General features: G+C 35.4%; 1 protein-coding gene across 1 annotated transcript in view; it reads right to left on the bottom strand.

Annotated features, from left to right (window-relative positions):
- The window catches only part of ROBO2 (roundabout guidance receptor 2), a 722,028-nt gene extending 700,264 nt beyond the window's left edge, over nucleotides 1-21,764 (bottom strand). The window contains exon 1 of the mRNA XM_070943636.1: nucleotides 21,641-21,764. Coding sequence (XP_070799737.1) covers nucleotides 21,641-21,764 — 124 coding nt within the window. The remainder of the gene's footprint in view (nucleotides 1-21,640) is intronic.
- Nucleotides 21,765-26,231: the final 4,467 nt, after the last annotated feature.

Below are 26,231 nucleotides of genomic sequence, written 5' to 3'. Positions count from 1 at the left end.
AACAGTTTTCAGTCTTCTTATTCACTAGGCCATCCATGCCTGTGTTACAGTTTAAACAGATCTACAATTAAAGATCTTGCATTATCATAGATATAGATAATTTTATATGGATTACATACCGGTAATTTTTTCTGAAGTGTTACTTAAAATGCATCTTGCTTATGTTGCTAACCACTATCAATTCAAGCTGGAGATATGATTCCTAAAGAGCTTTTTTACTACCAGTTTGCATTAGAAAAGAAATTTGGGAAGTCTTCTTAGACTTCTCAGCAGCTTGTATTGCTCCCAGACAGGGAATTGTTTGCACAGCATCTATCATCAATTGGGCCTTTGGGACACTACTGCCTCGGGATGTTATGTGCTCAGTCTAGACTGGCTTCCTGGAGAAACTCCTGCAGTAATATTGAAAGATGCTGCAGATTCAATGGGTTAGACTGTATGGCATAGTAGAAACAGGAGTTAGAACTTCCATGCAGCTCACTATAGAGAAGAGGAGGACATAGCAGGTTGACTGGGACTTTGTTCCAGTTCTTTCCTCAGTGCCTATAATCTCTACCCATTCCCTACAAGTCTTTCCCATTCTCAGTAATGGTATAGGGCAGAGGTGTCAAAGTCACATCGCCACAGCAGTGTCACATGATGTATCAGGATTTTTTTCCCCTTTGCTAAACCGGGTGTAGGCATGGCCAGTGCATGATGCATCTCGCTCATGGGCCGGGAGTTTGACAACCCTGGTGTAGGGCAATACTGCAATAGTGGGTTGTAAAACCCATCACTACCGGTTTGCTCGTGCAAGCATGTGTGTGCACGATGCTTCTGTGCATATGGAGAAGCGTCCGGCATGGGTGGGCAGAGCCTCCCGCCACTGCCACCAGTTTGCCGATCCAGATAGAACTGATAGCAACCCACTACTGCAATACTGCAAGAATAAACTTTCGTTTTCCTAAAAGTCATGCATATAAAAATACAATACATTGATAGACCAAAATTAAGATCTAAATTTAACTTTTTAGAAAGTTAGAATTTGGCTCAACAGTAAAACTGTGATGAAGGAATAATGTCATCATCATATAAAATGTTACATCAATTTTTCCCTCAGGCAATATAATTAAGTAAAATATCATAGCCCTTAGATTTATATGTCCCTGATAAATGAACTAGCAATCCACTTAAATTTTAAATAAGATGAACTATTAGGATATCAATAGAGCTATATTTTAAATAGGGCAGTTTAGGGTTTGATTATATCATCTTCTTTTGTAGTATACTGTACCAATCTCCAGGACAATAGTCACATTCAAAGAGAACAAAAAGTTTATGAAAACTTAGCTATCTGATCTCTCTTATAGCCACGACAAAATAATAGAGTCACAGCATCCAATGTTGTGAAATGGAAGAGTGTACCTGCAACAGGGAGCCAATAGGAGTTAGCAGATTGTGAGCCTGAAGACTTCATTCCAGGTTGTTTAATGATCCATTGTAGATTGCCTGAAAGGGCAAACTTGTGTTGGACGAAGAAGAATACACAGGAAAGAAATTGCCAATGTTCCTTTTAAGAATCTTCCCCTTATTTGATAAAGGGAAAAGTGTCTTAACAGGAAATTGTGGCAAAAAAAAAAAGGAAAAGGAAGAGTAGTAGCAATGGAAAAGGAATAAACCCGTGTATCTCGTAGTGTCTCATTGTCATATACTAAAATCATTGTGCTTTCCAATTAAAGTAAAAAGAAAATCCAACGACATTAGTTCTGTGGAAAATAATGTAATGTTTTAATTTTGACGATCACACGAAAAGAACAGAATGCAAGAAAGAAGGAAAATGAACGTACATTCATAATTGTTCAAAAATTAACTAAGTAGTCTTCTTTTTAAAATAAACACTTTCTTGGCAAAAGAATATATTTACTATTTATTGTTTTAGTCAGAGAATATCTTAAGTTGTAGGAATGGCGACTAACAAAAATGCATTTCAATGACAGTATCACACATAATTCTGAATCCTCATATTTTATTTCTTTTAATAAAAAAACAGTATTATAGCTCTTTTTTTATTTCTTCTGCAATATATATATTGATTATCAGTGGTTTTTTTAACTTGTTTTGTCCAAAAGAAAATGTACATAACTCAGTAGCAACAGCATGCTTGTAGAAAAACTAATTTAAGTGCTTTGAAACAAACAAGGGCTGCTCTTGTAGTATTGGGTACAAAAGTGGATAAAGGGAAGGGATGTGCATTCTTCTCAGGTGCTATTTGTCATTGTCTAGCCTTCCAAAGAACAAAGTCAATATTGTTAGTATAGATTTTTCTTCCTCGCTAAATACTGTGAAATGTCCTATGGTAGAAAAGTTGTTGGTTGAAAGAAATATGGCTTGGTATATTGTTACCACAGCTCTATTAACCTACTTGAAAAACGGTCAGATAGAAGCAAAGGAGAGGCATTTTCACAGTGCAATTGTGTGAAGGTTATGGAAAGAAAAATAGCAACCGGATGCCCATAATTCATAAAAAGAATAACTGTTGCTGAGGCACAGCCAGTCCTTTACTGAAAGTTGCCTAAACTGTAAATGAGGAGTGTCCAAACAGAATAAAACTATTTTCCTCTGAAGCATCCTGAAGATCAACAGAAGCATTTGTAATCAAAATGGCTATGTAGTGTGCTCATGAGTACCAGCCATATAAAATGAGAGAAGCTTAGATACTAACTAGGTTTCCATATAGTATTTGAGACAACAGGGCTGTATCTTCTATGTTCAAAAGAAAATTGTTGGAACACTGGATGTAAAGTAAAGTAATACTACTTATATTTATTTTCTTACTCTTTCAAGCTGGGAGTTGGGTGGCATATAAATGAATAAATGTCTACTTAATAAAGTTATATATTTATTTATTAATGTAAACATAAACAAATAACTAAAATAATTTTATGAATACTTTAGTTTCTTAAAATCTTCTAGTCTCTTCATAGCACTAGGATTTGATTTAAGAAATTGTGATGGAGTTGCTTCTTAATTATGCCATTGGATGCAGCTGTAGTGTATGCATGACAACTGGCACCATGTTACTAAGTGGCTATGAGCCACTTGACTGTTAAAATAAATCAAAGAACTTCATATAATTGCAACAACAAATCAGATGTTTATGAGCCATAACTTTCTCTAACTTCTTTTTTGACAAAGGAATGTGAAAATATGAAAATTGTATTTAATACTGAGTTATTAATTAGATTACTGTATAGTTTATTTTACATCTTTCCTGTTAACCTAGAAAACTACTCAGATTTTGAAACCTTTTTGCAGAAAAGAACTATATTTGGCATAGAATATCTAAGTAAATACTAGAGGATAGGGTGAGGAAGCACGACAAACATTTGCAGATCTATAGAGAGGGAACTGTAGGAGAAAGACCAATGGGAAAATTTCTGAGAAGAGTAAAATATTGAAGAAATTCTGGTGTGTGCATATGTGTTTGTGTGTTTGTGTGTGTGTAATAAGCACAAGCACAGAAATGACTATGAAAAAAAACAAATAAAATTTCTATATTGTGACTGAGATGGCATTCACTCCATTTCAATTTACAGAAAAATTGAATTCATACTCATGATAAGATTTTTAAATATTTTTAAACAAGACAGAGTATAAATCATGGTTTATAATTTTAACAATTGGGATTCAATATGACATACTAAACCATGTTAAAATTGGTATTTGGGATATGGGGATTCTAAATAGGATTCTGAGTAAGAAAAGAATTTGCATTTGAAAACTTGCCCGTCATGGCATCTGATGAATAAAATGTAGTCAACAAAGTGTAGATCCACCTTGTTACATTGTTATTTATTTTTATTGTCATTATTAGAATATTGTTCTTCTAAAGTACCAAAGTCCAGGTTTTCTAGAAAAATCAAAATGGTTACTCTAAAAGCATTCTTCTCAGTCTAGAAAAAGGAGAAATGAAATAATTAGTAATGAGAAAAATCCTGCAGGACCAATGTACTGTATGTAGCCTTAGAAAAATATCTGCTATTACATGTTTTGGGAAATTATTACTATATTTTCTTTTTTAAATTCCTTGTGACGCAGACCTAAAAACTTTTTTAGGAATGGAAACATAGTTTACATTTGGTGAAGTTTCATACAGATTGAGAGGAGATTATTTAGTGATGAGTTAGTAAATAAATCCCAATTTCAAATGTGGGAAAGGAGCTTTGCATTTCAACTTCTCAAAGTCTTACATTCTGGTTTGAAGGGCATATATCCAATTCCCATTGATTTACAAATAGCGTTCAAATTTTACAGAAAAAAAGCTTGCATTTCTATATTGTTTGATTTGATACTTATCCCACTTTGATCATGATCACTGTTAATGAAGGTTAAGCTTTTAATTATCAAGTTCTATTATAGTTTTAACTGTGGTTCTGAGAAAGCTTATTTGATATTTATGAAAATGTTGGCCTGCATGTTTGGAAAGGCAGATGACAATGATGCCAGATACAGTTGTCATATTTTATCTACTTTTTTGCTCCCCGTAGATTCATGACTTTGCCTGCAACTGTGCATTTTGATCAGCAAAGGGAATAGAAAACATGTTCAGGAAAGGAAAGATATCTCTCATATCTTTAAGCTATATTTTATATAAAATATTTTAAATTGAAGAAATTATATTCCTCTAAAACTCTAGTCTTAACATATTTGCTTTTTAAAATTATTGTATCCATTATTAATGGGTATTAGATGTATTGTATTCATTACAATTAAAATAATGATGATAACTTTAACAGTTAAAATATATATTAGCTTGAGTATTAAACACTCTGAGGTACAAGTCTCTGATATCCCATTTGAAGTGATAGAACTGCTTCAAATGATGAATTAATCTGACAGCACCTATAAACAACCTTTGATTCATATACACTGAAACTTGTTATAAGTAAGGAATGATTTAGACAGAACACATTTAGCACTGTCCAGCTACTAACATTTATTACAGAAATTCCACCGCAGATGAAACAGCATGTCATAAATCAGAACAGACCACCAAAACAAATTGTGCCTCATAAACTACTTTAATATGTCATGAAGCTTCCAAATATAGATAACAGTTCCATTTGTTAAGAAGCTTGAGGCACTTTTTCACTGACAAGTGCAAGACACTTGGTATTTCCATTTACATGTAATATCTCAATGATTCTAAGAACTTATTCAAGCAAAATTAGATTGCTGTGATTGCAAACTTTTGATGCATCTCAGAATGATCACATTCAGCATGCATCAATTTACAGATATATTTTACTAAGACAGTAATATAAAACGAATATTAAATATTGGTTATGTTCTTTGTCTTTTTCCTAATGCTTTAGGACCCTCTGAAGTTTTAATCATATTTGAGAAGACTTTTAGAGAGCAAACTGTTCAGTATTATCAATAAAACAAAGAAACAAACATGAGTTTGTTTGGGCAATTCTAGAATATAGAATTAGATTATCCTATATATCATAATACAAATATATAGTACAAGATCTATACTACAATACAAGGTTTAGGTTTAATTAATTGTTCAAAAATTGAATTACAATGACTTGTTATAATTATAAAACTATAATGTTCATATTGTAGAAAAATGAAAGCATTAAAAAGGGAGAAAATCTCAAATTTTCAAAATTTTAGATTTTAAACATGTTATATTTATTATACCAAGTAATTTTCTTTTCTTTTTTTTTTATTACTGTCAGTATATTTTTCTGGGTATTTTTTTCTTTCTTTACATTGTTCTTTCTTTTTTAAAGCTACTTTAAATTTCTAAAGGAAAATTTCTTGTGGATTTTTGTTTTAGAAAGTGGAGATAGTACTATTCTGAGCAGCCATTCTAATACTTTAGAAAGTTTTAGAAGGTAAGGATAGCACTGTTTTGAGCTGGCACTAAAGGAGATGGTTTGACAGTCATTGAATAAAACTTTTCATTAAAGTTTTTCTTCTTACAAATTTCATCTTTTCATAGATTTTTGCAAGAGGTTTTTGAAAATTGACTGGCTAGCAAAACGCAATACCAAATGTTGTTGGAAAATTGTTAGTCTTATGAAAAGTTGGCTGTTGATCTTATTTAAAGGTGGGGGAGAGATTATTTGTCAAAAACATGACAGAAGTTGAGCAAAATCATGTGTATTAAATCTTGCTATTTTTGTTAACATAAACAACCACAATAATACATGAGCAAACAATAGATACAAACTCAAGGTAAACTGCTCAAAACTCGATTGTAGAAAATATGACTTCAGGAACAGAGTGGTCAATGCCTGGAATGGTCTACTTGACTCTGTTGTTACATCCTCAAATCCCCATAGCTTCAACCTTAAACTGTCTACCATGGACCTCACCCCATTCCTAAGAGGTCCGTAAGAGGGCGTGCATAAGCGCACCAGCATGCCTATCATCCCTATCCCACTGTCCATTTGTACTTGTGTACAAATGGATTGTACTTACCTGTGCTCATGTCTATGTTTATACCTGTTATCTCGTACATATTTGACAAACTAAATAAATAAGAAATAAAAATAAATAAAATAAATATTTTAAAAAAAACTATTTCTAAATCATAGAAAAGCAGTTTGAAAATGTACATTAAGGAAGAACAATGAGAAGTTTAACAAAGCCTTGCTTGTCTGATACAACACACATTGCTTCAATAACAGAAATAACATGTAGGCCTTTATTTCATTAAGAATGAAATATGTCATGACACTCTAAGGTTTGATACCTCCCTTAGGTTTCATTTTGATGCAATAGAGTTGGAAGTCTTTTCCCTTACTGCTTGACTGTTGACATAGCAAATACAATAATGATTAACCACATTGTGTTCGGCATGTTTCTGTGAAACCAGTTTTTTTTTTTTTTCATTTTAATTTTCTCCCTTTTGCTAAGAGAGTTGTTGGTTGCTTTGAAATAAAAGAAAATTAGACAAGACAGCTACATAGAACGTTTGGTGAGATCTGAGGCTAAAATCCCACATCAGTCTTGGCAGCTGTGATAATGATGTATAATTTAATTGAAGCTATACTGGTGATCCTTAGTAGTACTTCAAACCTTTTCCTTTGTTTATGCATTATTCAAACTAATGGCAAGCCTGAAATAGAAATAGCTTCTTATCTCTTAAAACTTTTATTGCCCAGAGTTCAAAATGCACATTTGAGACCTAGTCTCTGAGCTTTAATAGAGAATGAAGGATATTGCTTTAGAGTCATTTTAGCATCACTGACCTGGTAGAAAAACAGATATACCATATTTTTCGGAGTATAAGACGCACCTTTTTCCCCCCTAAAAGAGGCTGAAAATTTGAGTGCATCTTATACTCTGAATGTAGCTTTTTTGAAGCTTTTTTTCAGCCCTAATGAGGTGCTAACGAGGCACTAGCAAGTGATCTTCCCAGCTTTGCCTGTTCCCTCGACCCTCTGTTGTGCTTTAACGAGGCACTAGCAAGTGAAGCGATCTCCATGCATTGCTCCAATTCTCAGCTGTTGTTTAGAAGCTTTTTTTCAGCCCTAACTAGGCACTAGCCGAGTGAAGCAATGTCCCCCATGCTTTGCCTGCTTTTCTCATTGCTGCTTCCTCTCAGCTGTGCCTTAGAATCTGTTTTTTATCCCCAAACAGGGGATAAAAACCCAGCAAACTAATGTGCTGAAGCTGACCATACTAAGGACGCTAGCCAGATAAATACCTGGTAGGCAGATCTCCCCACCCCCCATTTTCCTCCCCAAAAACTAAGCTGTGTCTTATACTCCGGTGCGTCTTATATTCCAAAAAAATACGGTAACTACATATATAATATTCAATTCTAAAAAAGCATTATTTTTGAAAGTTGGTTGTTATAATATCACATAGCAGATATGGTTACATGTGATATTCAGTATGATATTCATGACATTCATGCTTCATCTCTATTGGTTGGTTTCAAAAAATAGAGTACCATTTAATTGTTATCTGAAATAATGTCATTAGTGCCACCTTCACACAGCTTTCATGTCATTCTTCATAATGACTTTCTGTGCATACTGCCAGAATTACTGCAATGCATGATAAGATGACTACCCTACTGCTATATGGCAGGCTTCTTGGCATAGTGTGGTATGTAACCATGAAGTATGATTTAATCAAATGGCAGAAGGTGGCATCATTCTCTGAAGTGATAAAGAGCAGACTGTATGCAGTTCCAATTAAATAGAAAATAGGTCTGGACATGAATGCTAATTCAGACACCTCTTCTGACTACTTTTAAAGTGTACCTTAGCAACAAATTCTGGATACAGTACCTAAAACAGTAACAACAACTTTTAAACAAACAAACATACTACACAATTAGTACACCTGGCACGGTCATATTCCAAATTAGATTTTATAAAGCAAGAAAGTTCTTTTATTTACCTTATCCATCTTCATCTCTGCATAGGTCGTCAAAGTATATTCCTATATTTTTATGAACTCAGAGACTCTAAAGTCTGCCACAGTATATTGACACTAGTGTGCAAACAGAACTTTCTGAGGCTTAGGCAGAGATAAATCCTTGAGATACCACCGCCTGGTGATTTACAGAACAAGATTGTATACTAGAGTGAAAATACTAGTAGGTGGACTCATCAAACTGTGTAGCTGCTGAATGGATAACAATTGCCTACTATCTTCAAACAGTACTCTATCATCTTGAGGGTGAAATTGACATCTATAGTTATATTCAACTTAAAGAAAGTACAGCTCCCGATCTACATGGATGCTTGAAAACTAAAAAGAAATATTCTTTATATTTTTCCTTGCTTTGTGTTTTCTTTATACTCAAACACTGTTTCTAAATGCTCCTTTAAATAGTAGGATCATTTTTATCTATTGTAACTAAATCATAGAGGTTTCATAGGCAAGCTAGCAAATGCCTTAAATTAATGGAACTGAGGAAAAGTATGTCAGAGAAACAAATAATCTTGTAGTACAGCACCAGCATCAGTCACTCTGATGTTTCCTTAAAATTGCTTTTTAATTATATTTCTGGAAAAATATGATAAAGGAAAGATGTATTTTTCAATTTTCATTCCTGTATGAATGAATAGACAGTGCACCATGATTATTGAATAAATGTACATTTATATACCTCTGATATGTATGTTTGTGTGTGTGTGTGTGTGTGTGTGTATGTATGTATGTATGTACAGTATATGTGTATATACGCATGCACACACACTATATGTATATACACATTCATACATATACATACACACACTATACACACACACACGTGCATATATGTAAGTATGTATGTATGTATCATTTGATTGGAGATTTATATTTATATTTATTTGCATCTATAGGAAGGAGTAAATAAAGTTCATTTACATTGCTGTATTCATTCCTAGTTTGGGAAAAGAATCAAACTTTTTTGCAACTCTGCAAATATTATATAATAATATATTCTCAAATGGTGCAAGTATACATATCTATGCATATTGCATGTGAATGATAGTCTTGGTGTTTATATTGTAGGCATTTTCAGTGGAAACAATTCAAAGCTAACTGTAAAAGTGAATTGATGCATTAAACACACATTAAAGGATCCTATAGAGAAAATATATCAGATTGATTAGTATTCTAAAGGCATAAGCTTTTTGATTCATAATATTAATTTTAGACTCTGGATCAATACTCCATTTCCTTTTGTGTATATAATTCTTACCGGGTTTGACATCTCTAAAACAGGTTACCCCACCTTCATTTGATTCCATAATATTGTACAACTCCTGTCTTTTTACCTCCATGGTATAATCCTATCTTCATTTTGATATTGTTTGGGATACATTTTGTGTATTTAATGACCTCTAAATATATTTAGATGGGACTAATAAAATATTACTGATAGCTGCACTTAAATTTTGTAATTTGCTTACAAGACAGTTTCATCTCATCCCATTCTAATGGTTTTTTGTAACTAGGTTAAATAGTCTCTTTTCTGTTTCCTCTTCTACTACAATATGTATATAAACAAATTGTTCTGTATTGTCTAGTGCAAACCATATGTGTAGCAAATACTTTCAATTTATATAAATAACAGGTATATCAACCAACTATAAATGTTAAATTGAAAGTTTATAGGTATTATCAATAAGCAGCAAGAATTATACATCATACAAGTTTAGAAGGTTCAGAACAGGGGTGAAATGCTCCCGGTTCGGACCGGAACGCCCGATCCGGTAGTGATGACGGCGAGTGGTTTGGAGAACCAGTAGCAAAAATCCCTGCCCACCCCCCATGCCCAGCTGAGCCACGCGATCATCAATGGCGCTTTTTTCTTTTAAAAGAATTTTTTCTTTTAAAAGTAAAAAAAAAAAGCCTCTGATGATCACGCGGCTCAGCTGGGATCGTCAGAGCCTTTTAAAAGCATTTTTTTACAACCTCTTCAGCTGAAGAGGTTGTAGAAAAATGCTTTTAAAAGGCTCTGACGATCCCAGCTGAGTTGCCTGATCGTCAGAGGCTTTTTTTAAAAAAGGAAAGCAAAAAAAAATGCTTTTAAAAGAAAACAAAAACTCTGACGATTAGGCAACTCAGCTGATCGTCAGAGCCTTTTAAAAGCAATTTTTTACAACCTCTTCAGGTGAAGAGGTTGTAGAAAAAATGCTTTTAAAAGTAAAAAAAAAAAGTTGGCCATGCCCACCCAGTCACATTACCCCCCCCCCATCAAGCCATGCCCGCAGAACCGGTAGTAACAAATTTTACATTTCACCACTGGTTCCGAATCTAATCAGGCAATCAAAATGAGGCTTATTAAAAACAGAATTTGCATAAATCTTTAAGAAGAAATATCAATACACTGATAATAATTTGTTGGATCTAAAATACTCAAATTCAAAACAATTCTTCAAAATTCTGCTTGGCTTGTACAATATTCATTACACAATGAGATTGGAATATGTGGTACAAAGCCTTTTAATAAGATGTTTTAATTTCATTAAATCAGAAAGGAGAGACAGAGAGCGAGAAGGGGAAAAAAATGAGCACTTGTTTATTTCTATTTCACCATGGTTTAGAGTACAGTCATCAAAATATCCCATATGCTTCCAGGGGTTAGGTTTGGCTATTTTTAAAAAATAAGATTTGCTAAACTGAAACTGTACTTTATACACACAAGTTGATGGTTTTTACAACATGATAAAACAGAGCTAACCAAATCAGAATTTAGCTTAGTGAGATATGTGAACATGGTTGGTACCTGATCTATTCACTAAGCCCAAGAACTTGAGACTAGAACATCTAGTACATTTTTAAGGTCTAGTTTGATATAAGTATAATAATATTTAAAGCCATGGATAATATTGCCAAAAATGTGTATGTCATTGTGCATAGAGTTGAATTATCTGAAACTAGAAAGCTACCTTTGCATTTGGAAAAGACATACAGTAATATTTTTTTCTCTTAGATGAGTCTTTTTTTCTTCTTATAATTTTTAATTTAAAGCTTTCATCTAATTCATTTAGACAAATTTAATTAGGGATAGCCTATATTTCTTGTTGCTTGTCCATAACAGGACAGGTAAGGCAATTGACAAGATATTGACAAACACTCTACTTTGGGATATTGGAGAGCTACAGTATATGTCTTAATGCTCACTTAGCATTGGATGAGTTGCTGTAAAATAACATTTCATAATGAATTTATGGTTAAAACAATCTGAGTTGAACAATGAAAAAATAAGTTTTTATTACCGTATTTTCCAGCGTATAAGACGACTGGGCGTATAAGACGACCCCCGAATTTTCCTGTTAAAATATAGGGTTTGGGCTATACTCGCCGTATAAGACCCCTCTTCCAACGCACACCAAATAAAAATTTAAAAACATCAACTGGCTCACCCACAATGTAAAAGCAGCTGTGCTAGATCCAAAATGGCCCCTGCAACAAGCAGGAACCTCACACAGCCACAAAAAGCCCAAAAAAACAACTTTCACACTTTACACACACACACATAACACAACACAACACAACTGGCTCACCCACAATGTAAAAGCAGCTGTGCTAGACCCAAAATGGCCCCAGAAACAAGCAGGAACCTCACACAGCCACAAAAAGCCCCAAAACCCAACTTTCACACTTTACACACACAAAATTCCACATACAGCTTTGTGAGATTTTGTGTGTTTGTGTAGTTAGAGTGAAACACTACAAAAACATACTAAATCTCAGAAAGCTGCACAAATTTTATTTTATTTTTATTTTTATATGAAAGCTAAATTTAAAACTTCCTAAACTTTAAATGGCTAGGTCTAAAAAAGAACAACTAAAAAAAACCCCAATTAACTATTTTTTTTAAAGATCCCAAAGGGGAAAAAAAACTTACCCAATAGAACAGGGGTTCTATTGGCAACTTTAAGACTTGTAGACTTCAACTCCCAGAATTCCTCAGCCAGCTTTGTTTTGCTGGCTGAGGAATTCTGGGAGTTGAAGTCAACAACTCCCTGCCTGCTTGATTGCAGGCAGGGAGTTGCTTGCTGATGGAATGGATTCAGGCAAGCGAAGCAAGGCAAGTGAAGCAAGGCAAGCAGCTAAGGTAAGCAAGCTGGAGGGGGAAAACTTTTTTCCTTCTCCATGGCTCTGGCGATCCCAGCTGCGTTGCCTGATTAGCAGATTGTCAGAGCTTGGATCGTCAGAGCCATGTGAAAGGAGAAAAAAAATTTTCCTTCTCCATGGCTCTGGCGATCCCAGCTGAGTTGCCTGATTAGCAGATCATCAGAGCTTGGATCGTCAGAGCCATGTGAAAGGAGAAAAGTTTTTTCCTTCTCCATGGCTCTGGCGATCCCAACTAAGTTGCCTGATTAGCAGATCGTCAGGGCTTGGATCGTCAGTGCCATTTAAGGCTCGTCAGAGCCTTTTGGGCTGGTCTGCCTGGTTACAGGAGAACGACATCCAGTTTATAAGACGACCCCCGACTTTTGAGAAGATTTTCATGTGTTAAAAAGTCGTCTTATACGCCAGAAAATACGGTACTAACACTTGATGACAACAACAACAACAACAACAACAACAACAACCTTTATTGTCACTGCACTACATATGTACAATGAGATTGATGGAACTCCCTTAGTGCACTCCCCCAACATAATACAATTCACAGTGGAAACAGAAATAAATCATATTAACAAACACCCAGTCCTATTACACCAGTGTGAACATGTTACATGTTGCGCCAGCATTGCAAGTCCATCGTACTACGTAGTTATGATGTTATTTCGCATTCAGGAGTCTGACAGCCCATGGATAAAAACTGTTCTTCAGCCTGTTTGTGCGGCTGGCTATGCTTCTATATCTCCTTATGGATGTCAGGAGGGTAAACAAGTGCTGACCAGGGTGTGAGTCTTTTTTTTTTTTTTTTTTTTTGGTCTTATTTTTGTCAAGATTAATCACTGCAGGCAAATGTTTGCTGAGGTAAGTAACCACAAATAATGAAATGTTGAGAGAGTAAAAATTATAGTATTTATTAGCCACACTATTAGCAAAAAGTAAAAAATATGAAACTAAACTACTTGCATTATTTTTCCTTAATAGTTCAATATGCATATTTAAGTATTTCATCATTTATAACTTTTGAAATCTTCAAACATTTAATGGCACCCTTTCATTAAAAAAATATTTGTTTTACATGTCATACCAATTAAGGAACATTGCTTTTGCCTGCTGATTCTCTAGCATGATAATACTTTATAACTGTTTGAAAGCTATATTCTCACATTCATTTTCCATCCTAATGAAGTTTTGAAGAATTTTCTTTCTCCCCAAATTATATTTACTTCTTCTAAGTCTGTTGTAATAAACAATTAAGCAAGCAAAATGCAAAAAGGGAACGTACTGAACTTATCTAGATTAGAAGATGAGATAATAGGTAAAAGAGATCTTAAAATATATTAAAATAGTTAAGATATTGGAATAAAGAATAGAGAATAAATTAGGAATCAAGACAACCCTATACAAATACAGTATATGAATCAGTAGAGAAAAAGTTAATCAGCAGAGAAGAACAAAGCTATCCTATAGCCAATTACCTAGGAAATTAAATGGGTAAAGCAACTTGTCTTTTATAGCAAGCAATTAAATTCTGAAGCAACAGCAAGTTTATTTCAACTTAGAATTTAAGCCCTTAGATGTGCCTCAATTGTTTTCTCAAGCAAGTCATCTACAGATTCCATGGTACTTTCCTATAGTATTACCATGATACTCTCCTATACTACTAAAATCTTAATGCGCTCTTGTTAACTATAATAATGAGAGTGAAAATGTTCAGTACAGGTAGTCCTCAATTTACAATTATATATTTAGTGATGTTTGAAATTACAATGATGCTGAATGAAGGGGCATACAACTCCCTCCCAAAGTTTCAACCATTCCAGTGGCCCTGTGGTTATGTGACAAAAATGTGGGTGCTTCTTACTGAAAGTCCCTTACAACCATGGGTCTATTACAAGTCTTCACCATCATATGCTGGGAGGCCTCTGCCAACACTGGCATAAGGAAACCTGCCTATCCCTATCCCACGTCTCTGAGGCACTTTCTAGCCTTAAGAAATATTGCAAGACAAGCACCAATCTGTGCAATATTTTGAGGTTTTTTTCTGTATTCAAAATCATTGTGAGATGAGCACCAGTTCTCACAAAATTCAGGGGCTTTTTCTGCCTGTAGTTTGCATTGGCTGGGCATTCTTGTCAGCACTGAACAGAACGGGAAAGTACATAAGCCTGTGCAATTTGGCAGGGGAGCGCACAAGACTTCCAGGACAGAGATGGGGCAGGGAGAAGGATCAAGCCTTCTGGGGAAGTGTTGGGGAGGTGAAAGACCCAAGCCTTTCAGGAGATGGTGGAACCATGAGAAGAACAAAACCTTCTGGGAGTGATAAAATGGGGGAGAAGGCCCACACACCAGTGGGCCTAGCTGGCCAAGGCCTCCCAGTCAATGGCAAGTTTCTGCATGCTAGTGGGTTCGAAGCCTCCTAGGCCTCTTCCACTCCCTGAGTGTAATCATTTAATGATTGTAATGTAGGAGTTGAGGATGGAGTCATCAAGCAAGGCAGTCATGTGGGTGCCATGTTTAATGACTGCAGCAGCTTATGAGACAAATTGTGGGCCCTATTGTGGTTGTAAGTTGAGGACAACTTGTATTCATAAGTATATTTATGATAGCCATTCTATATGGTAGACATGAAAATGTTTTTCCTTACTTTATTTGCATCCATACACCCTGTTCTCTAGGCATTTTCACTTGGAGAATATTCTTTGTTGTAGCCTCTATAATAGCATGAAGGGAATTTTCTGAGGTATATAATGCTACATTGTTTAAATTCTGAGCATAGTGTTGAAAGAGAGAGACTATTTTAAATCAATACTTGAGATTAGAACAGCATGTCATTTTCTTTATCAGATGATCTTCCAATGATTCATGAATTAAAATTAGCAACTTTCTGATCTCTTCTGTCCACTGTGAAACTTTTCAATAAGTTAAGAGAACTACTGTTACTGCTGTCATCTATAATGGCAAACCTGCAAGGTCAGTGAAGGTAAATAGATCTGGTAAAATTGAGTCTTAGAATACACTTTACACTTTAAAAATAAATAAATAAAATAAAAAATGTGGATATGTGAATCTGTGAATGGGAGACAGGGGAAAGAAATAATAGAGAAAAAAGGTAGAGAAATCAATGTTCAACTGAGTATGCTAAAGTAGACTAATTTATTGATTGTAGTTTAGCAGTATTGTGGGCTGGGAGTTTCCTGTTATAATGTGGGAAGATGCCCTTTGTACTCCTTTTGGAGTGTATTTATAAGTGTTTCAAAGATAATTGGAAATGGTAGTGAACAAATGTATATGATGCTGGCCATTAATGTAGCAATATGTAGTTCTTAGGATATACAGAGATTTTCTTTTGATTGAAACCATGATTATCTCCCACCTAACCAGAGCTATATGTCCTAGCAACATCTTACTTTAATCTTGTGTTTGATAAATTCCAATCTTCAATCACATCTATTTGTTTTTGTTTATCCATTGTTCAGAGGAAGTTGCTTCTTCCTGTGTTAGAAACTCTTCTGCATTTGTAAAGACGGATGTGTGTGTGAAATCACAGAAAGCTGTTCATCAGAGAAACATTTCTTGATGCTTAGTAGTTGGTCTCTTGAGTATGAAATCCATAGTGAATCACAGAGAAGGATAAAAAACAGAAAAGCTATCAGAGTATTTCACCAAAGCTCAACAAGAGGACCAAGAGGTTTATTCTCCCCTAATCTGTAAGCATAACCAATGTATTTCCACCAATGTGCTGTACTCTGGCCTGAAACTCCAATATACTTATAACACCTTCATCCTATCCCTTTGAGTAAGACAGTTTTTTGAAGAAAAGACTTTACCTACCCTTAAATGTAACATACATTTATTAGCTTAAATTAGTGTTACAGTAGTATTTTCCTCCATATTCTAATACCATCCAAGTTCATATAATCTGTCAACCATTGATTAAGTAGGTTACAAAGGCACACAGACAGAATAGGAACTGGCAAAAGAGTATTAGCATATATCATATTGGTAGAGTTTTCTCAATTCAAAAATTGGAGTTTATCAATGTAACTCAATTTTAAAAATCACATAATTATCCCATGTTATTTCAAGGCAGGAAGATGTTTTATTTTCTGTTGACTGTGATAAAAACTTTATGTCCCCTCCCCCCTCCATTTAATCATGTCTGATTCTTAGAGACTGCCTGGGCAAGTCTCTGCAGTTATCTTGGCAAGGTTTTTCAGAGAAAGAGAAAGTGACTGGCCCATGGTCACCCAAGGTGGCTTTGTACCCAAGGTGGGCTACAACTCAACACTTTCCTGGTTTCTAGCTTGATATAGCAGTAGTAATAATCAAATTTATATAGCCACCTATCTGACTGAACAGATAGAAACAATAAAAACAAAAATGTGCAAGATAAAAACCCTTATTAATAATATCATAAAAGTGAAAGATATGAAGCACGGGAGAGGGAGGATAAAATTTGCCACCTTAACAATGAAGCAAGTTTCCAGTTGCCTGGAAGCCCCAGAACTGACAAAGTAGCCAAGACGAAGGGATTTTTGGAAGATGAAAAGAGATAGAATTAGTCTAATTTCTGAGGTAAGAATGTTCCATAAGGTGGGTGCTGCAGCAGAAAAGGCACATCTCCTGGTAGCCACCAAATGAAGGTTCTTAGCTAATGGTACCCACAACATGCCACTCTTCCAGATCTAATGGGGCAGGCTGATGTAATCAGATAAAGGGTGTCTCTCAGATAAGCTGGTCTGCCTTGATTCTTCACATTGTTACTTCAGTGTAAATAGTGATCTACTTTCTTTTGACTTAGGTGCTTGACAAAGAAAAGCAACTACTGGCTTTCAATAGTACTGCTAAATTATTTGCACATTGTCTCCAGCAATGAAATTACTTCTTATTTTATAGTTTACATTTACTGTATTCTCCAAAGTATTGAAGTTTATCATACATAGAATAGCAGAATGCACACACAATTAAAAACAGATCTTTGTTTTACCTTGATGAAACTGAATATTATTAATAGAATGACTGGTAGAAATAAAAAAAAAATTAAAGGATGAGAATCATTCTCCTAGAAAACCCATATCCTGCAATATTAATTCAGAATGAAGGAGTATCCACTTTCTTTCAGAGCAAGATTCAGTCTGAATACCGAACACTGCATTGCAAATTGGCAATATTCTTTCCCTTCCTATCCCACTGCTATATTTCCTGGCTGCCTGAAGCTTATGAATAGCCCTCACCATAAATATTATTTGAGAAATATAAATCCAGTTATTTTCCCTCCAAAGAAAAGAATGAAAGCATCTTACAAATACCACAAGCAGCCAAGTTACTAATTGTTAAAATGGAACAAGATAAAACAGCAGCAAAACCAAAAACTCAAAGAATCAAAATAAACCCTCAAATCAAATCAAGAAACAGCACATGCTAGCAGTTTTCATACTTATCCGTAAGGTAATTCCCTGCTGTTCCTCTACCACCAAGAGATAAACTGATGGGGAGCTTGCATTTGGGAACTTTTCCACAAATCTGTTTTGGCAATTAATGGCAACAACAGTCATCCACTAAACAAGAAGAGGAATATAATTATTGCCCAAGTACTTTTGACTCTTTCAGAAAAAAGTCACAAGATACAAGCACATTTTCTGTCCTTTATATATCCGTACTTATATCCTCACACAGTTCCTAATTTATCCTATTTACAAACTAGTAGGAATACATATAAACATTTATGCATGCGTGCATGCACACAAACAAACCAACAAACACATAAACCCAGAGTATCGCTGTGTCCTGATGAAATATGAATTGTTTACAAAATGAAGGCATGTATTTCCTTTCAAATGATTTGCAGGACTTCTGCCTCATCCTAAATCTTTTAAAGAGAGTCTGATTTGTCTCAGCATTCCATTCAAATTGGATAGATGTATTTTATTGTATGAAAGCACACTATTCTATTGGGATTTCCATTTATCGACTTTCACTATCTGTTATTATTCTCTTTTTAATTAAAAAATAATAATTTCAGTTTTGTGTGTGCATGCAGGGGTATAAAAGTCCCTAGAGACCATTATACAACATGGCCCGGACAGAAAAGTTTATCTAATTTATCTACAGCCACTGAAAAGCTAATTATCCCTGCCCCCCAAAATAATGACCATTAGACAATTAAGTTTTTTTTATTTTAAGGTTTTTTACATGTTTAATCTATAGCTTTGAAGGTATAGAAAGTCTTCAACAGAAAACAAAAGCATAAATAATTTCAAACAACATTGAGTTTTTACTAGTGCAATAACAGAGGATGCTTTTTCATAGATTGCTGTTTTTTCATATGTAATAAGTTAATTTATAACTGCTGGTTTATATTTCTAAATATATTTCTATATTTCCATTCCCACCCCATTATAGGGGAAGGATATTGCAAATTTCCCATTCCCTTCCCACTCCTTGGGGAAGGATATTGCAAAATCTCCATCCCCACCCCACTCTGGGGCCAGCTAGAGGTGGCATTTGCCAGTTCTCCAAACTACTCCAAATTTCTGCTACCGGTTCTCCAACCTACTCAAAATTTCTGCTACTGATTCTCCAGAACCTGGCAGAATCTGCTGGATTTCACCCCTGGTTTGGGCTATCTTTTGTTTTGCATTTTTTACTTCTGTTAAATGTTTTAATTTATGGATTTTTATTTTTTTTTTGGATTAATGATATCTTCTACTATTTTCCTTTTCTTTTTGAGTTCTGCTTTTATAGCTTTTAATGTTTAAGTTATTTATAATGGTTTTAGTTAACAATGTTTTATATATTGGAGTGTACACTATCTAGAATCGTTCCATGAGATACAGCCATATCAATTTGATTAATAAATTAATGGTTACATTGTTCTAATCCTACCAACTACTTATAACTAATAAAACTAGTCTCTTAGTCTCGTTAAATAGATTTATTTGAAGGAAATTAGACTTATGTTATAGTGTCTTGAAAACTGACTATATATGTGTCAGTCACCTTCTGTTGAGTAGATTAAGATGGGCCTCTTTGATCCCATTAATTCTCTTCATACAGAAGATATGCCTGTCAAGGAAGGAAGGAAGGAAGGAAGGAAGGAAGGAAGGAGGGAGGGAGGGAGGGAGGGAGGGAGGGAGGGAAGGAAGGAAGGAAGGAAGGAAGGAAGGAAGGAAGGAAGGAAGGAAGGAAGGAAGGAAGGAAGGAATCCAATGTATTTCTTTATCACAGGATTTATGTCAGACAAAATCTGTCATTATCATCATCACAACAAATATACACAATCTTTTCATACTGAAATAGACAAATGCTGACAAGAAGAAAGTCCTTATAAACTATGGAAAAACACACACAATGCTTCATACCTAACTATAACCATCAAGCAATAACTTATTTGTCTCATCAATAACTAGCATCTAAAATCCTGAGAAGCCATGTTTGTATGGACGTCTATAAGAAGGCAGAACTATTATCTGTTGTGTAACATAATTTGGCATAAACTACTATATGATCCAACAATTACTTGTATTGTACATATGTGTGTATGTATGGGTGTATACATACTCGCATGCATAGACACACACACACACACACACACACACACACACACACACACACACCCCCAAACATATACATACCTTTCTTCCTCTACTTCCTGCTGGATAACAGCAAATAGGAACTCAGTAGGTACATATGCACAAGCATCCAATGTATATAAGGTTATGGCATTGGAGAATCTATCACAAGCGGAACATAATTTTGCTAGCATAAAAAAGAAAGGACCAAGATCCATAATCTTTTGGCTATTTTATGCTTTTACACAGTTCAGGCTAATTTCCTGCTGAAACAATTCCCTTGAAGGTACAGCACGTGGATGGTTTGTAAAGTCTTTCATGTGATGAAAGGGAAGGGAGGAGGAAGCAGGGTGGAATGGGAGTCTCCTGCTGAGATAGTGTGATGAATTATTAAAACTTCTTAATGTTGATGTTACTCTTTAACCTCAGATCACAATACTGACAGAAGAGGAAAATGGAAAGTGCTATTAAATCAGAAATCAACTTAGGAGAAACATAAGTCATGGGGTGCATCCAATCAACAATATAAGGAAACAATTACAGAGAGAACAGTTGTGAAGTAAAAAAAAAAAAATGCTGTCGAATATTTAACCCAAGCACATTTTCCAAAGTATTAATACTATAGAATTAACAATCACAGCCATACTTCAATATCACTTGTTTCTATTTCCAACATGCTTCTCCATAACTATCTTCCTTTTGAAAAGCAAATTAGAATTTAAGTAAAAGGTTATATTTGGTGAAATCTACAGAGCTTGTGTATCATAACTACTCTTCCAAGTTTATAGCAAGGAAGAAAAACAGTTCTCATAAGCAGTAAGTATCTTTCTGTTAGCACAGCAAAAAGAAATTCAATGAAGTTAATGCAATTTATCTTTATTAACACATCAACATTGATACAGTCCATCAGCCTGTCAGTAATGCTGGTGCTGCATTTCTTTTAAGAGTCATATTCTCAAAAATATCTGTCTAATAATTTCATAATATGTACTAATAATGTTATCTGTTGAGCAGGCTGAAGTGCTCTCTCTTTTCCTTGGAACAAAACAGGTCAGCCTCAGGAAGTGACAGTGCCCTGAAAGACAACACAACTACATCTGTATCCCTTCGCATGATCTTTTAGCTTCTCAATCTCCATTCTGAAATGAGCAGTCAGTACTATCAAAATCTTTAGCACATTAACTTCAAATCACCTGTTCATATTATGTGTGTGTGTTTGTGTGTGCGTATATATGTTCCATATATATATGGAACCTTCCAATGACTCTCACGTATGTTTGTTATTATTTAAATTCATTCATTTCGAATTTCCATTTAAAAACCAAAGCTTTACACATTAAAACATGCAGGCAATTCAGTTCTACTTTATTATTTTGAAGTACAGAAGGAAATGAAAACCTTTAAAAAAGGTATTTATTATTACTGTGGCAGAAAATGCCATTCAAGATTTCCAACAGATAACCCTTATGAAACTTTTTATCACTTACCCCCCTTCCAGTGCTTGCCTTTGGTCCTGCTTAGCTTGGTAAGAGTTGATTCGGAGAAGAGCAACATCAAAATAAAAAGAAGTTCAAGCACTGTATTTTCCCTCTGTCTTTCTGATGATAGCATTTCCACAAGTTATTTTCCACAATTTTGCCCCCTTACATTTCCCCCCTTATTTTCTCCATTTTCCATTTGGTTGGAAAAGAATTGCTAATCAGGTGAAAAGCAGCAGAAGGAAAGGCTTTGCCATTCTGAGGTAACATCTAGTGATGTAGCCCCGAGGAATGCCACGTTTTCCTCTGATCCAGCATCTCCCATCCACAACGTGCAGGCAGCACTGCTGCTTCTAGAAGAGCTGTAAAAGAATTTCTTGCTTCTCACTTTGGCTTCGGCGAAAATAGATTCCTCAGCTTTCACTGTGAGTGTGATTGAGAATGATAAAAACATTAATGCCAATGTCCAGTAGAAAAGAGAAAAGATGTCATGATTGTGGAGGGTGAAAGACACAGAGAGAGAAGGGATAAAGAACAGATGAGAAGCAGTTGCATTGACAGCTTTAAGCCTCACTGTCTGATCCTAATAGCCGTGCAACCAACCAAATTGCTCTTTTAAGGGTAATAAGGCTTCGGTGAAAGCTGGTGTCATTGCCACTTGGGTAGGTAAAAGCAGGCATGAAAATCATCAAGAAAAAGCTGCTCAATATAAAAAACTAGCAGAGCTCCTATTCAGAATGCTGAGGACTGAGCAAAAGAATACAGTATGCACACAGTGTATTTAATCTCTATTGTGTGGAGGATATTTCTTCCTTCAGACTGTAGTCTTAACTGCACGTAAGCAGTGCTTTACTTAATTTAGTGTGAGCCTTTAGAAGATTTAATATTTGCTACACTAGTTATTTTTACATCTATCTGAAATAGTGATAAGATTGGAAAATACAAGCTGCTAGTTTTTTTAAAAGAGAAAATAAAGTGTGTGCAGGAACAAACACAACACATTTATACAGATATGCTCAGATAAACAGACAGGCAAAATCTAACTTGTTTTATATTAATATCAGTTTTGAGTTAGCTTCCTTTAAAAAAATATTTTCTAGAATTTTCTAATTTGATGAAATACAACTATTTAAATATACAGATACACGTACAGATATATGTATATGTACATAAATACACACACACACACACACACACACACACACACACACACACACACACTGTATATCTTTAGGGCAAGCTATTCAAACTGGTGCCCTCAATATACTGTATATTGGAACTGTAGGCTGTCTAAGATTTGGGGGAAATGCACAATGACTAGGGAAAAAAATATTTCTCATTTCCTTCTTAACTAATTACTTTGTAGCTTATTCAGCTGCCTCATTCGTAGTTTGAAGTTTTCATATGTGCTTCTAAAATGAATTGGAAATAAATGTCTTCATAATCCCAAGCATGAAAGCAAAACTATGTAAACTCTTGTGGTTATTTGTTACCATATTATACCCAAGAATATTCTAGGGAAAACAAGAGACTACTCAGCAGTAAAATTACTAATTTGTACTTATAACTAAATTTAAGGTATTTCAATGATGACCTTCATAATGAAACACAATAACAACTTATAACTTATAACAACAAAATATCTTAAATTTAGTTATAAGTACAAATTAGTAATTTTCCTAATTCACTTGAATGCCATCACTCATTAAACAAATATATGATGGAAACATGTGCCTACATGGCCTCAATATCTGCCATTGGAATTTACATTCTATATTTTCCCTTTACATTTCCATTACATTTGTAACTAGTGGAGACTATGGGTAATGAGTGTACTAGTGAAAATAATAGGATTATAAAAGAATTTTACCATGGATTTTTCTGGGAATGCATTTATTTCACTCAGTGAAAATTTACTGGATTAAATGCTAATGGAAATAACCTTATCATTTGTCCTTTCAAAGAAAAAAAAAGTCTAAAAATGTATGGGTGCACAAAGATTTGCTTCAGGCTATTTACTGTATTTTTGCACTATAAGACACACTGGACCATAAGACGAACATTAGAGGAGGAAAACAAGAAAAAGAAAAACCCTGCTTCTGCCTCCCAGCATCCATCCGGTATTCATTTGGCTAGCGTCTTTGCAGCAAACAGCAAACAGCCTGGTCAGTTTCAGCATGTTATCACAGCCCCAGCACATGGCTTGTCAGAGCTCCGTTCCATTATGCCCACCACCAGTCAACTGAGCTGAGCTTCTGCCGCTGCCAGGGAACACTGGAGCCTTCGCTGCCGAGCAGCTGATTGGTGGTTGGATGGGCCTCCTGGAATACCGATCAGCTGTTTTAGGTGGCAGGGATCGCCACTGCTGCCTAGCACTGCCGCTGCCATTTGCCATCACCACTGTCTGCCGCTGGTGCTGTTCACGGTTTGCCACTATCATTCACTGCCACCGTTCACCGCCATCATTCACTGCCTATCACTGTCACTGCCTAGAACAGCTGATCAGTGGAATTCCGGGAGGCCGATCCAACCACCGATTAGCTGCTCGGCAGCGAAGACTTGAGCATTCCCTGGGGGCAGCAAACGGTGGTGGTGAACCCCCTCCCCCCACTGCAATATTCACTCTATAAGATGCAACAGACATTTTCACCCACTTTTTTTGGGGGGGGAGTGTGTCTTACAGTGTGAAAAATACAGTATATTTTGTACAACTTTATAAAAAGACAATGTGACTATATAGCATTGCATGATCATGTGGTCCATTCAGTAAAGTACTTGCAATGTAGAAGGATGTAGAATTTGTGTAACCCTTTCTAACTGTTTATGCCATTTCAAAATAATGAAAGTCAAAATTAACAGCAACTATAGTAGGATACCAGTTCACATAATTGCACATGAGACTTTCTCACTTGTCTATAAAGTTTGTGTTCAAGGCTTATATATTTGCAGTGAGGGTTTCTATATATAATAAATTTCTTTTTTACCTGACTAGGGTAGAATCTAAAACACAAATGTGGCTCAGACATACTGTGATGCTCTGAACCCTTTTGAATCTTTTGAATTTTCAATATTCCTGACTAAATGTAACCTAAAACATGATCTGTTCTCCACACAAATTCTAAAACAGGATGGAGAATTGAACTGAATTAACAGAGAACTGAATTAAATAAATGAATCAAAAACATTATACTTGTTCTTATTATCCTTATCCTTTAGTTTTGGGGGAGGGGAGAGAATCAGGAAAAAACCTCTAGCTGTAAAAAAAAAAAAAAAAAAAAGTCCTCCGCCTGTATTTCTTCACATTAACCTTCTACTACATTAAGGAGTAGGCAATATTAATATAACTATCAATATTTTCAAATTTTCTTTGCAATCAGTTCAGATTTTCAGTCTGAATTTTTTTTATTTACTTCCCAGAGGCTTGCTTTTCTTCTTTGATTTTGATTGATAAAAGTAGATATGGTGATGCTCCTACTATGGCACATTTTAGTAGAATGATAAGCCAGTTTATTTTTGAGATTACAATAGCAATAGCATTTAACCTTACATACCGCTTCACAGTGCTTTACAGCCCTCTCTAAGTGGTTTACAGAGTCAGCATATTGCCCCCAACAATCTGGGTCCTCATTTTACCCACCTCAGGGTAAGGATGGAAGGCTGAGTCTACTTTGAGCTGGTGAGATTCAAACTGCCAAATTGCAGGCAGCCAGCAGTCAGCAGTACTGCATTCTAACCACTGTGTCACCATGACTAAGAATGTACTTAGTGTTGTGACTCTGACCCCCGAGCCCATTTTATTGGAGGGAGAAGACTCCAAAGGTGAAGGAGAGGAGTTGGCCAGGCCTCCCTCTCCAGGACCCTCCTCTCTAGCAATGCCTCAGGTGTCTCCCGAAGCAGAAGAGATTGGCCAGGAGCCAGGTATCTCTGAGCAGTCGCAGTTGGACAGTGACGGAGATAAGTCTTGGCTGGATCCACACCAGCGTCGGAGAGACAAGCGCACGCAGCAGAAAAGGAGGCGTGCCAGAGATTAAGCTGAGTCACTGGACCATACCCCACAGGGGATAAAAGGGGGTGTGGTGGCCATTCAGGCTCTGTGACGGACAAAACTAAACAACTAGCGAGTCGCATTGTATCTCTGAAACTACGTTATCTGCCTGCTTTGGATTTAATATGGACTGGACTTGATAATTCTTTGACTTTGTGTATTTGTTTTGGTTTATCTGACGGAGGAGGAACACCTCCCTCTGTGAGTAAAGTTCTTGGCAAGCAGCTACTGGGTTGCTGCCAATCCTGTTATCGAAGGAATTTATTGTCTGCAAGTTTTAACCCCTGGCTGACTGTTTCTGTGCGTGTGTGAGATGGGGACAGAACACTTAGTCTGCTTGTACTTTTAAAAAATTACATCAAAAAGCTATTGTTACAACATAATATTTTACAAAAAAATATTGCTTTTGTGTCTTGCATGCAAAATATGCAAACTTTAGTTTCCTTAACAGTGCTTCTAGCGTCCAGTAGAACTTTACTTCATCTAGTATTAAAATATTTGTTATGCTTGTGATTCAGGTTATTCTCAAAAATTTTAATCTGCAGCACAATTCAT

The sequence above is a fragment of the Pituophis catenifer genome, unplaced genomic scaffold, assembly GCF_029215685.1.
Source record: "Pituophis catenifer annectens isolate HBS135680 unplaced genomic scaffold, rPitCat1.0.hap2 SCAF_4, whole genome shotgun sequence".
Classification (NCBI taxonomy): domain Eukaryota; kingdom Metazoa; phylum Chordata; class Lepidosauria; order Squamata; family Colubridae; genus Pituophis; species Pituophis catenifer.
Note: the sequence above shows the minus strand (reverse complement) of the source record. Positions and strands in the feature narration are given on the sequence as shown.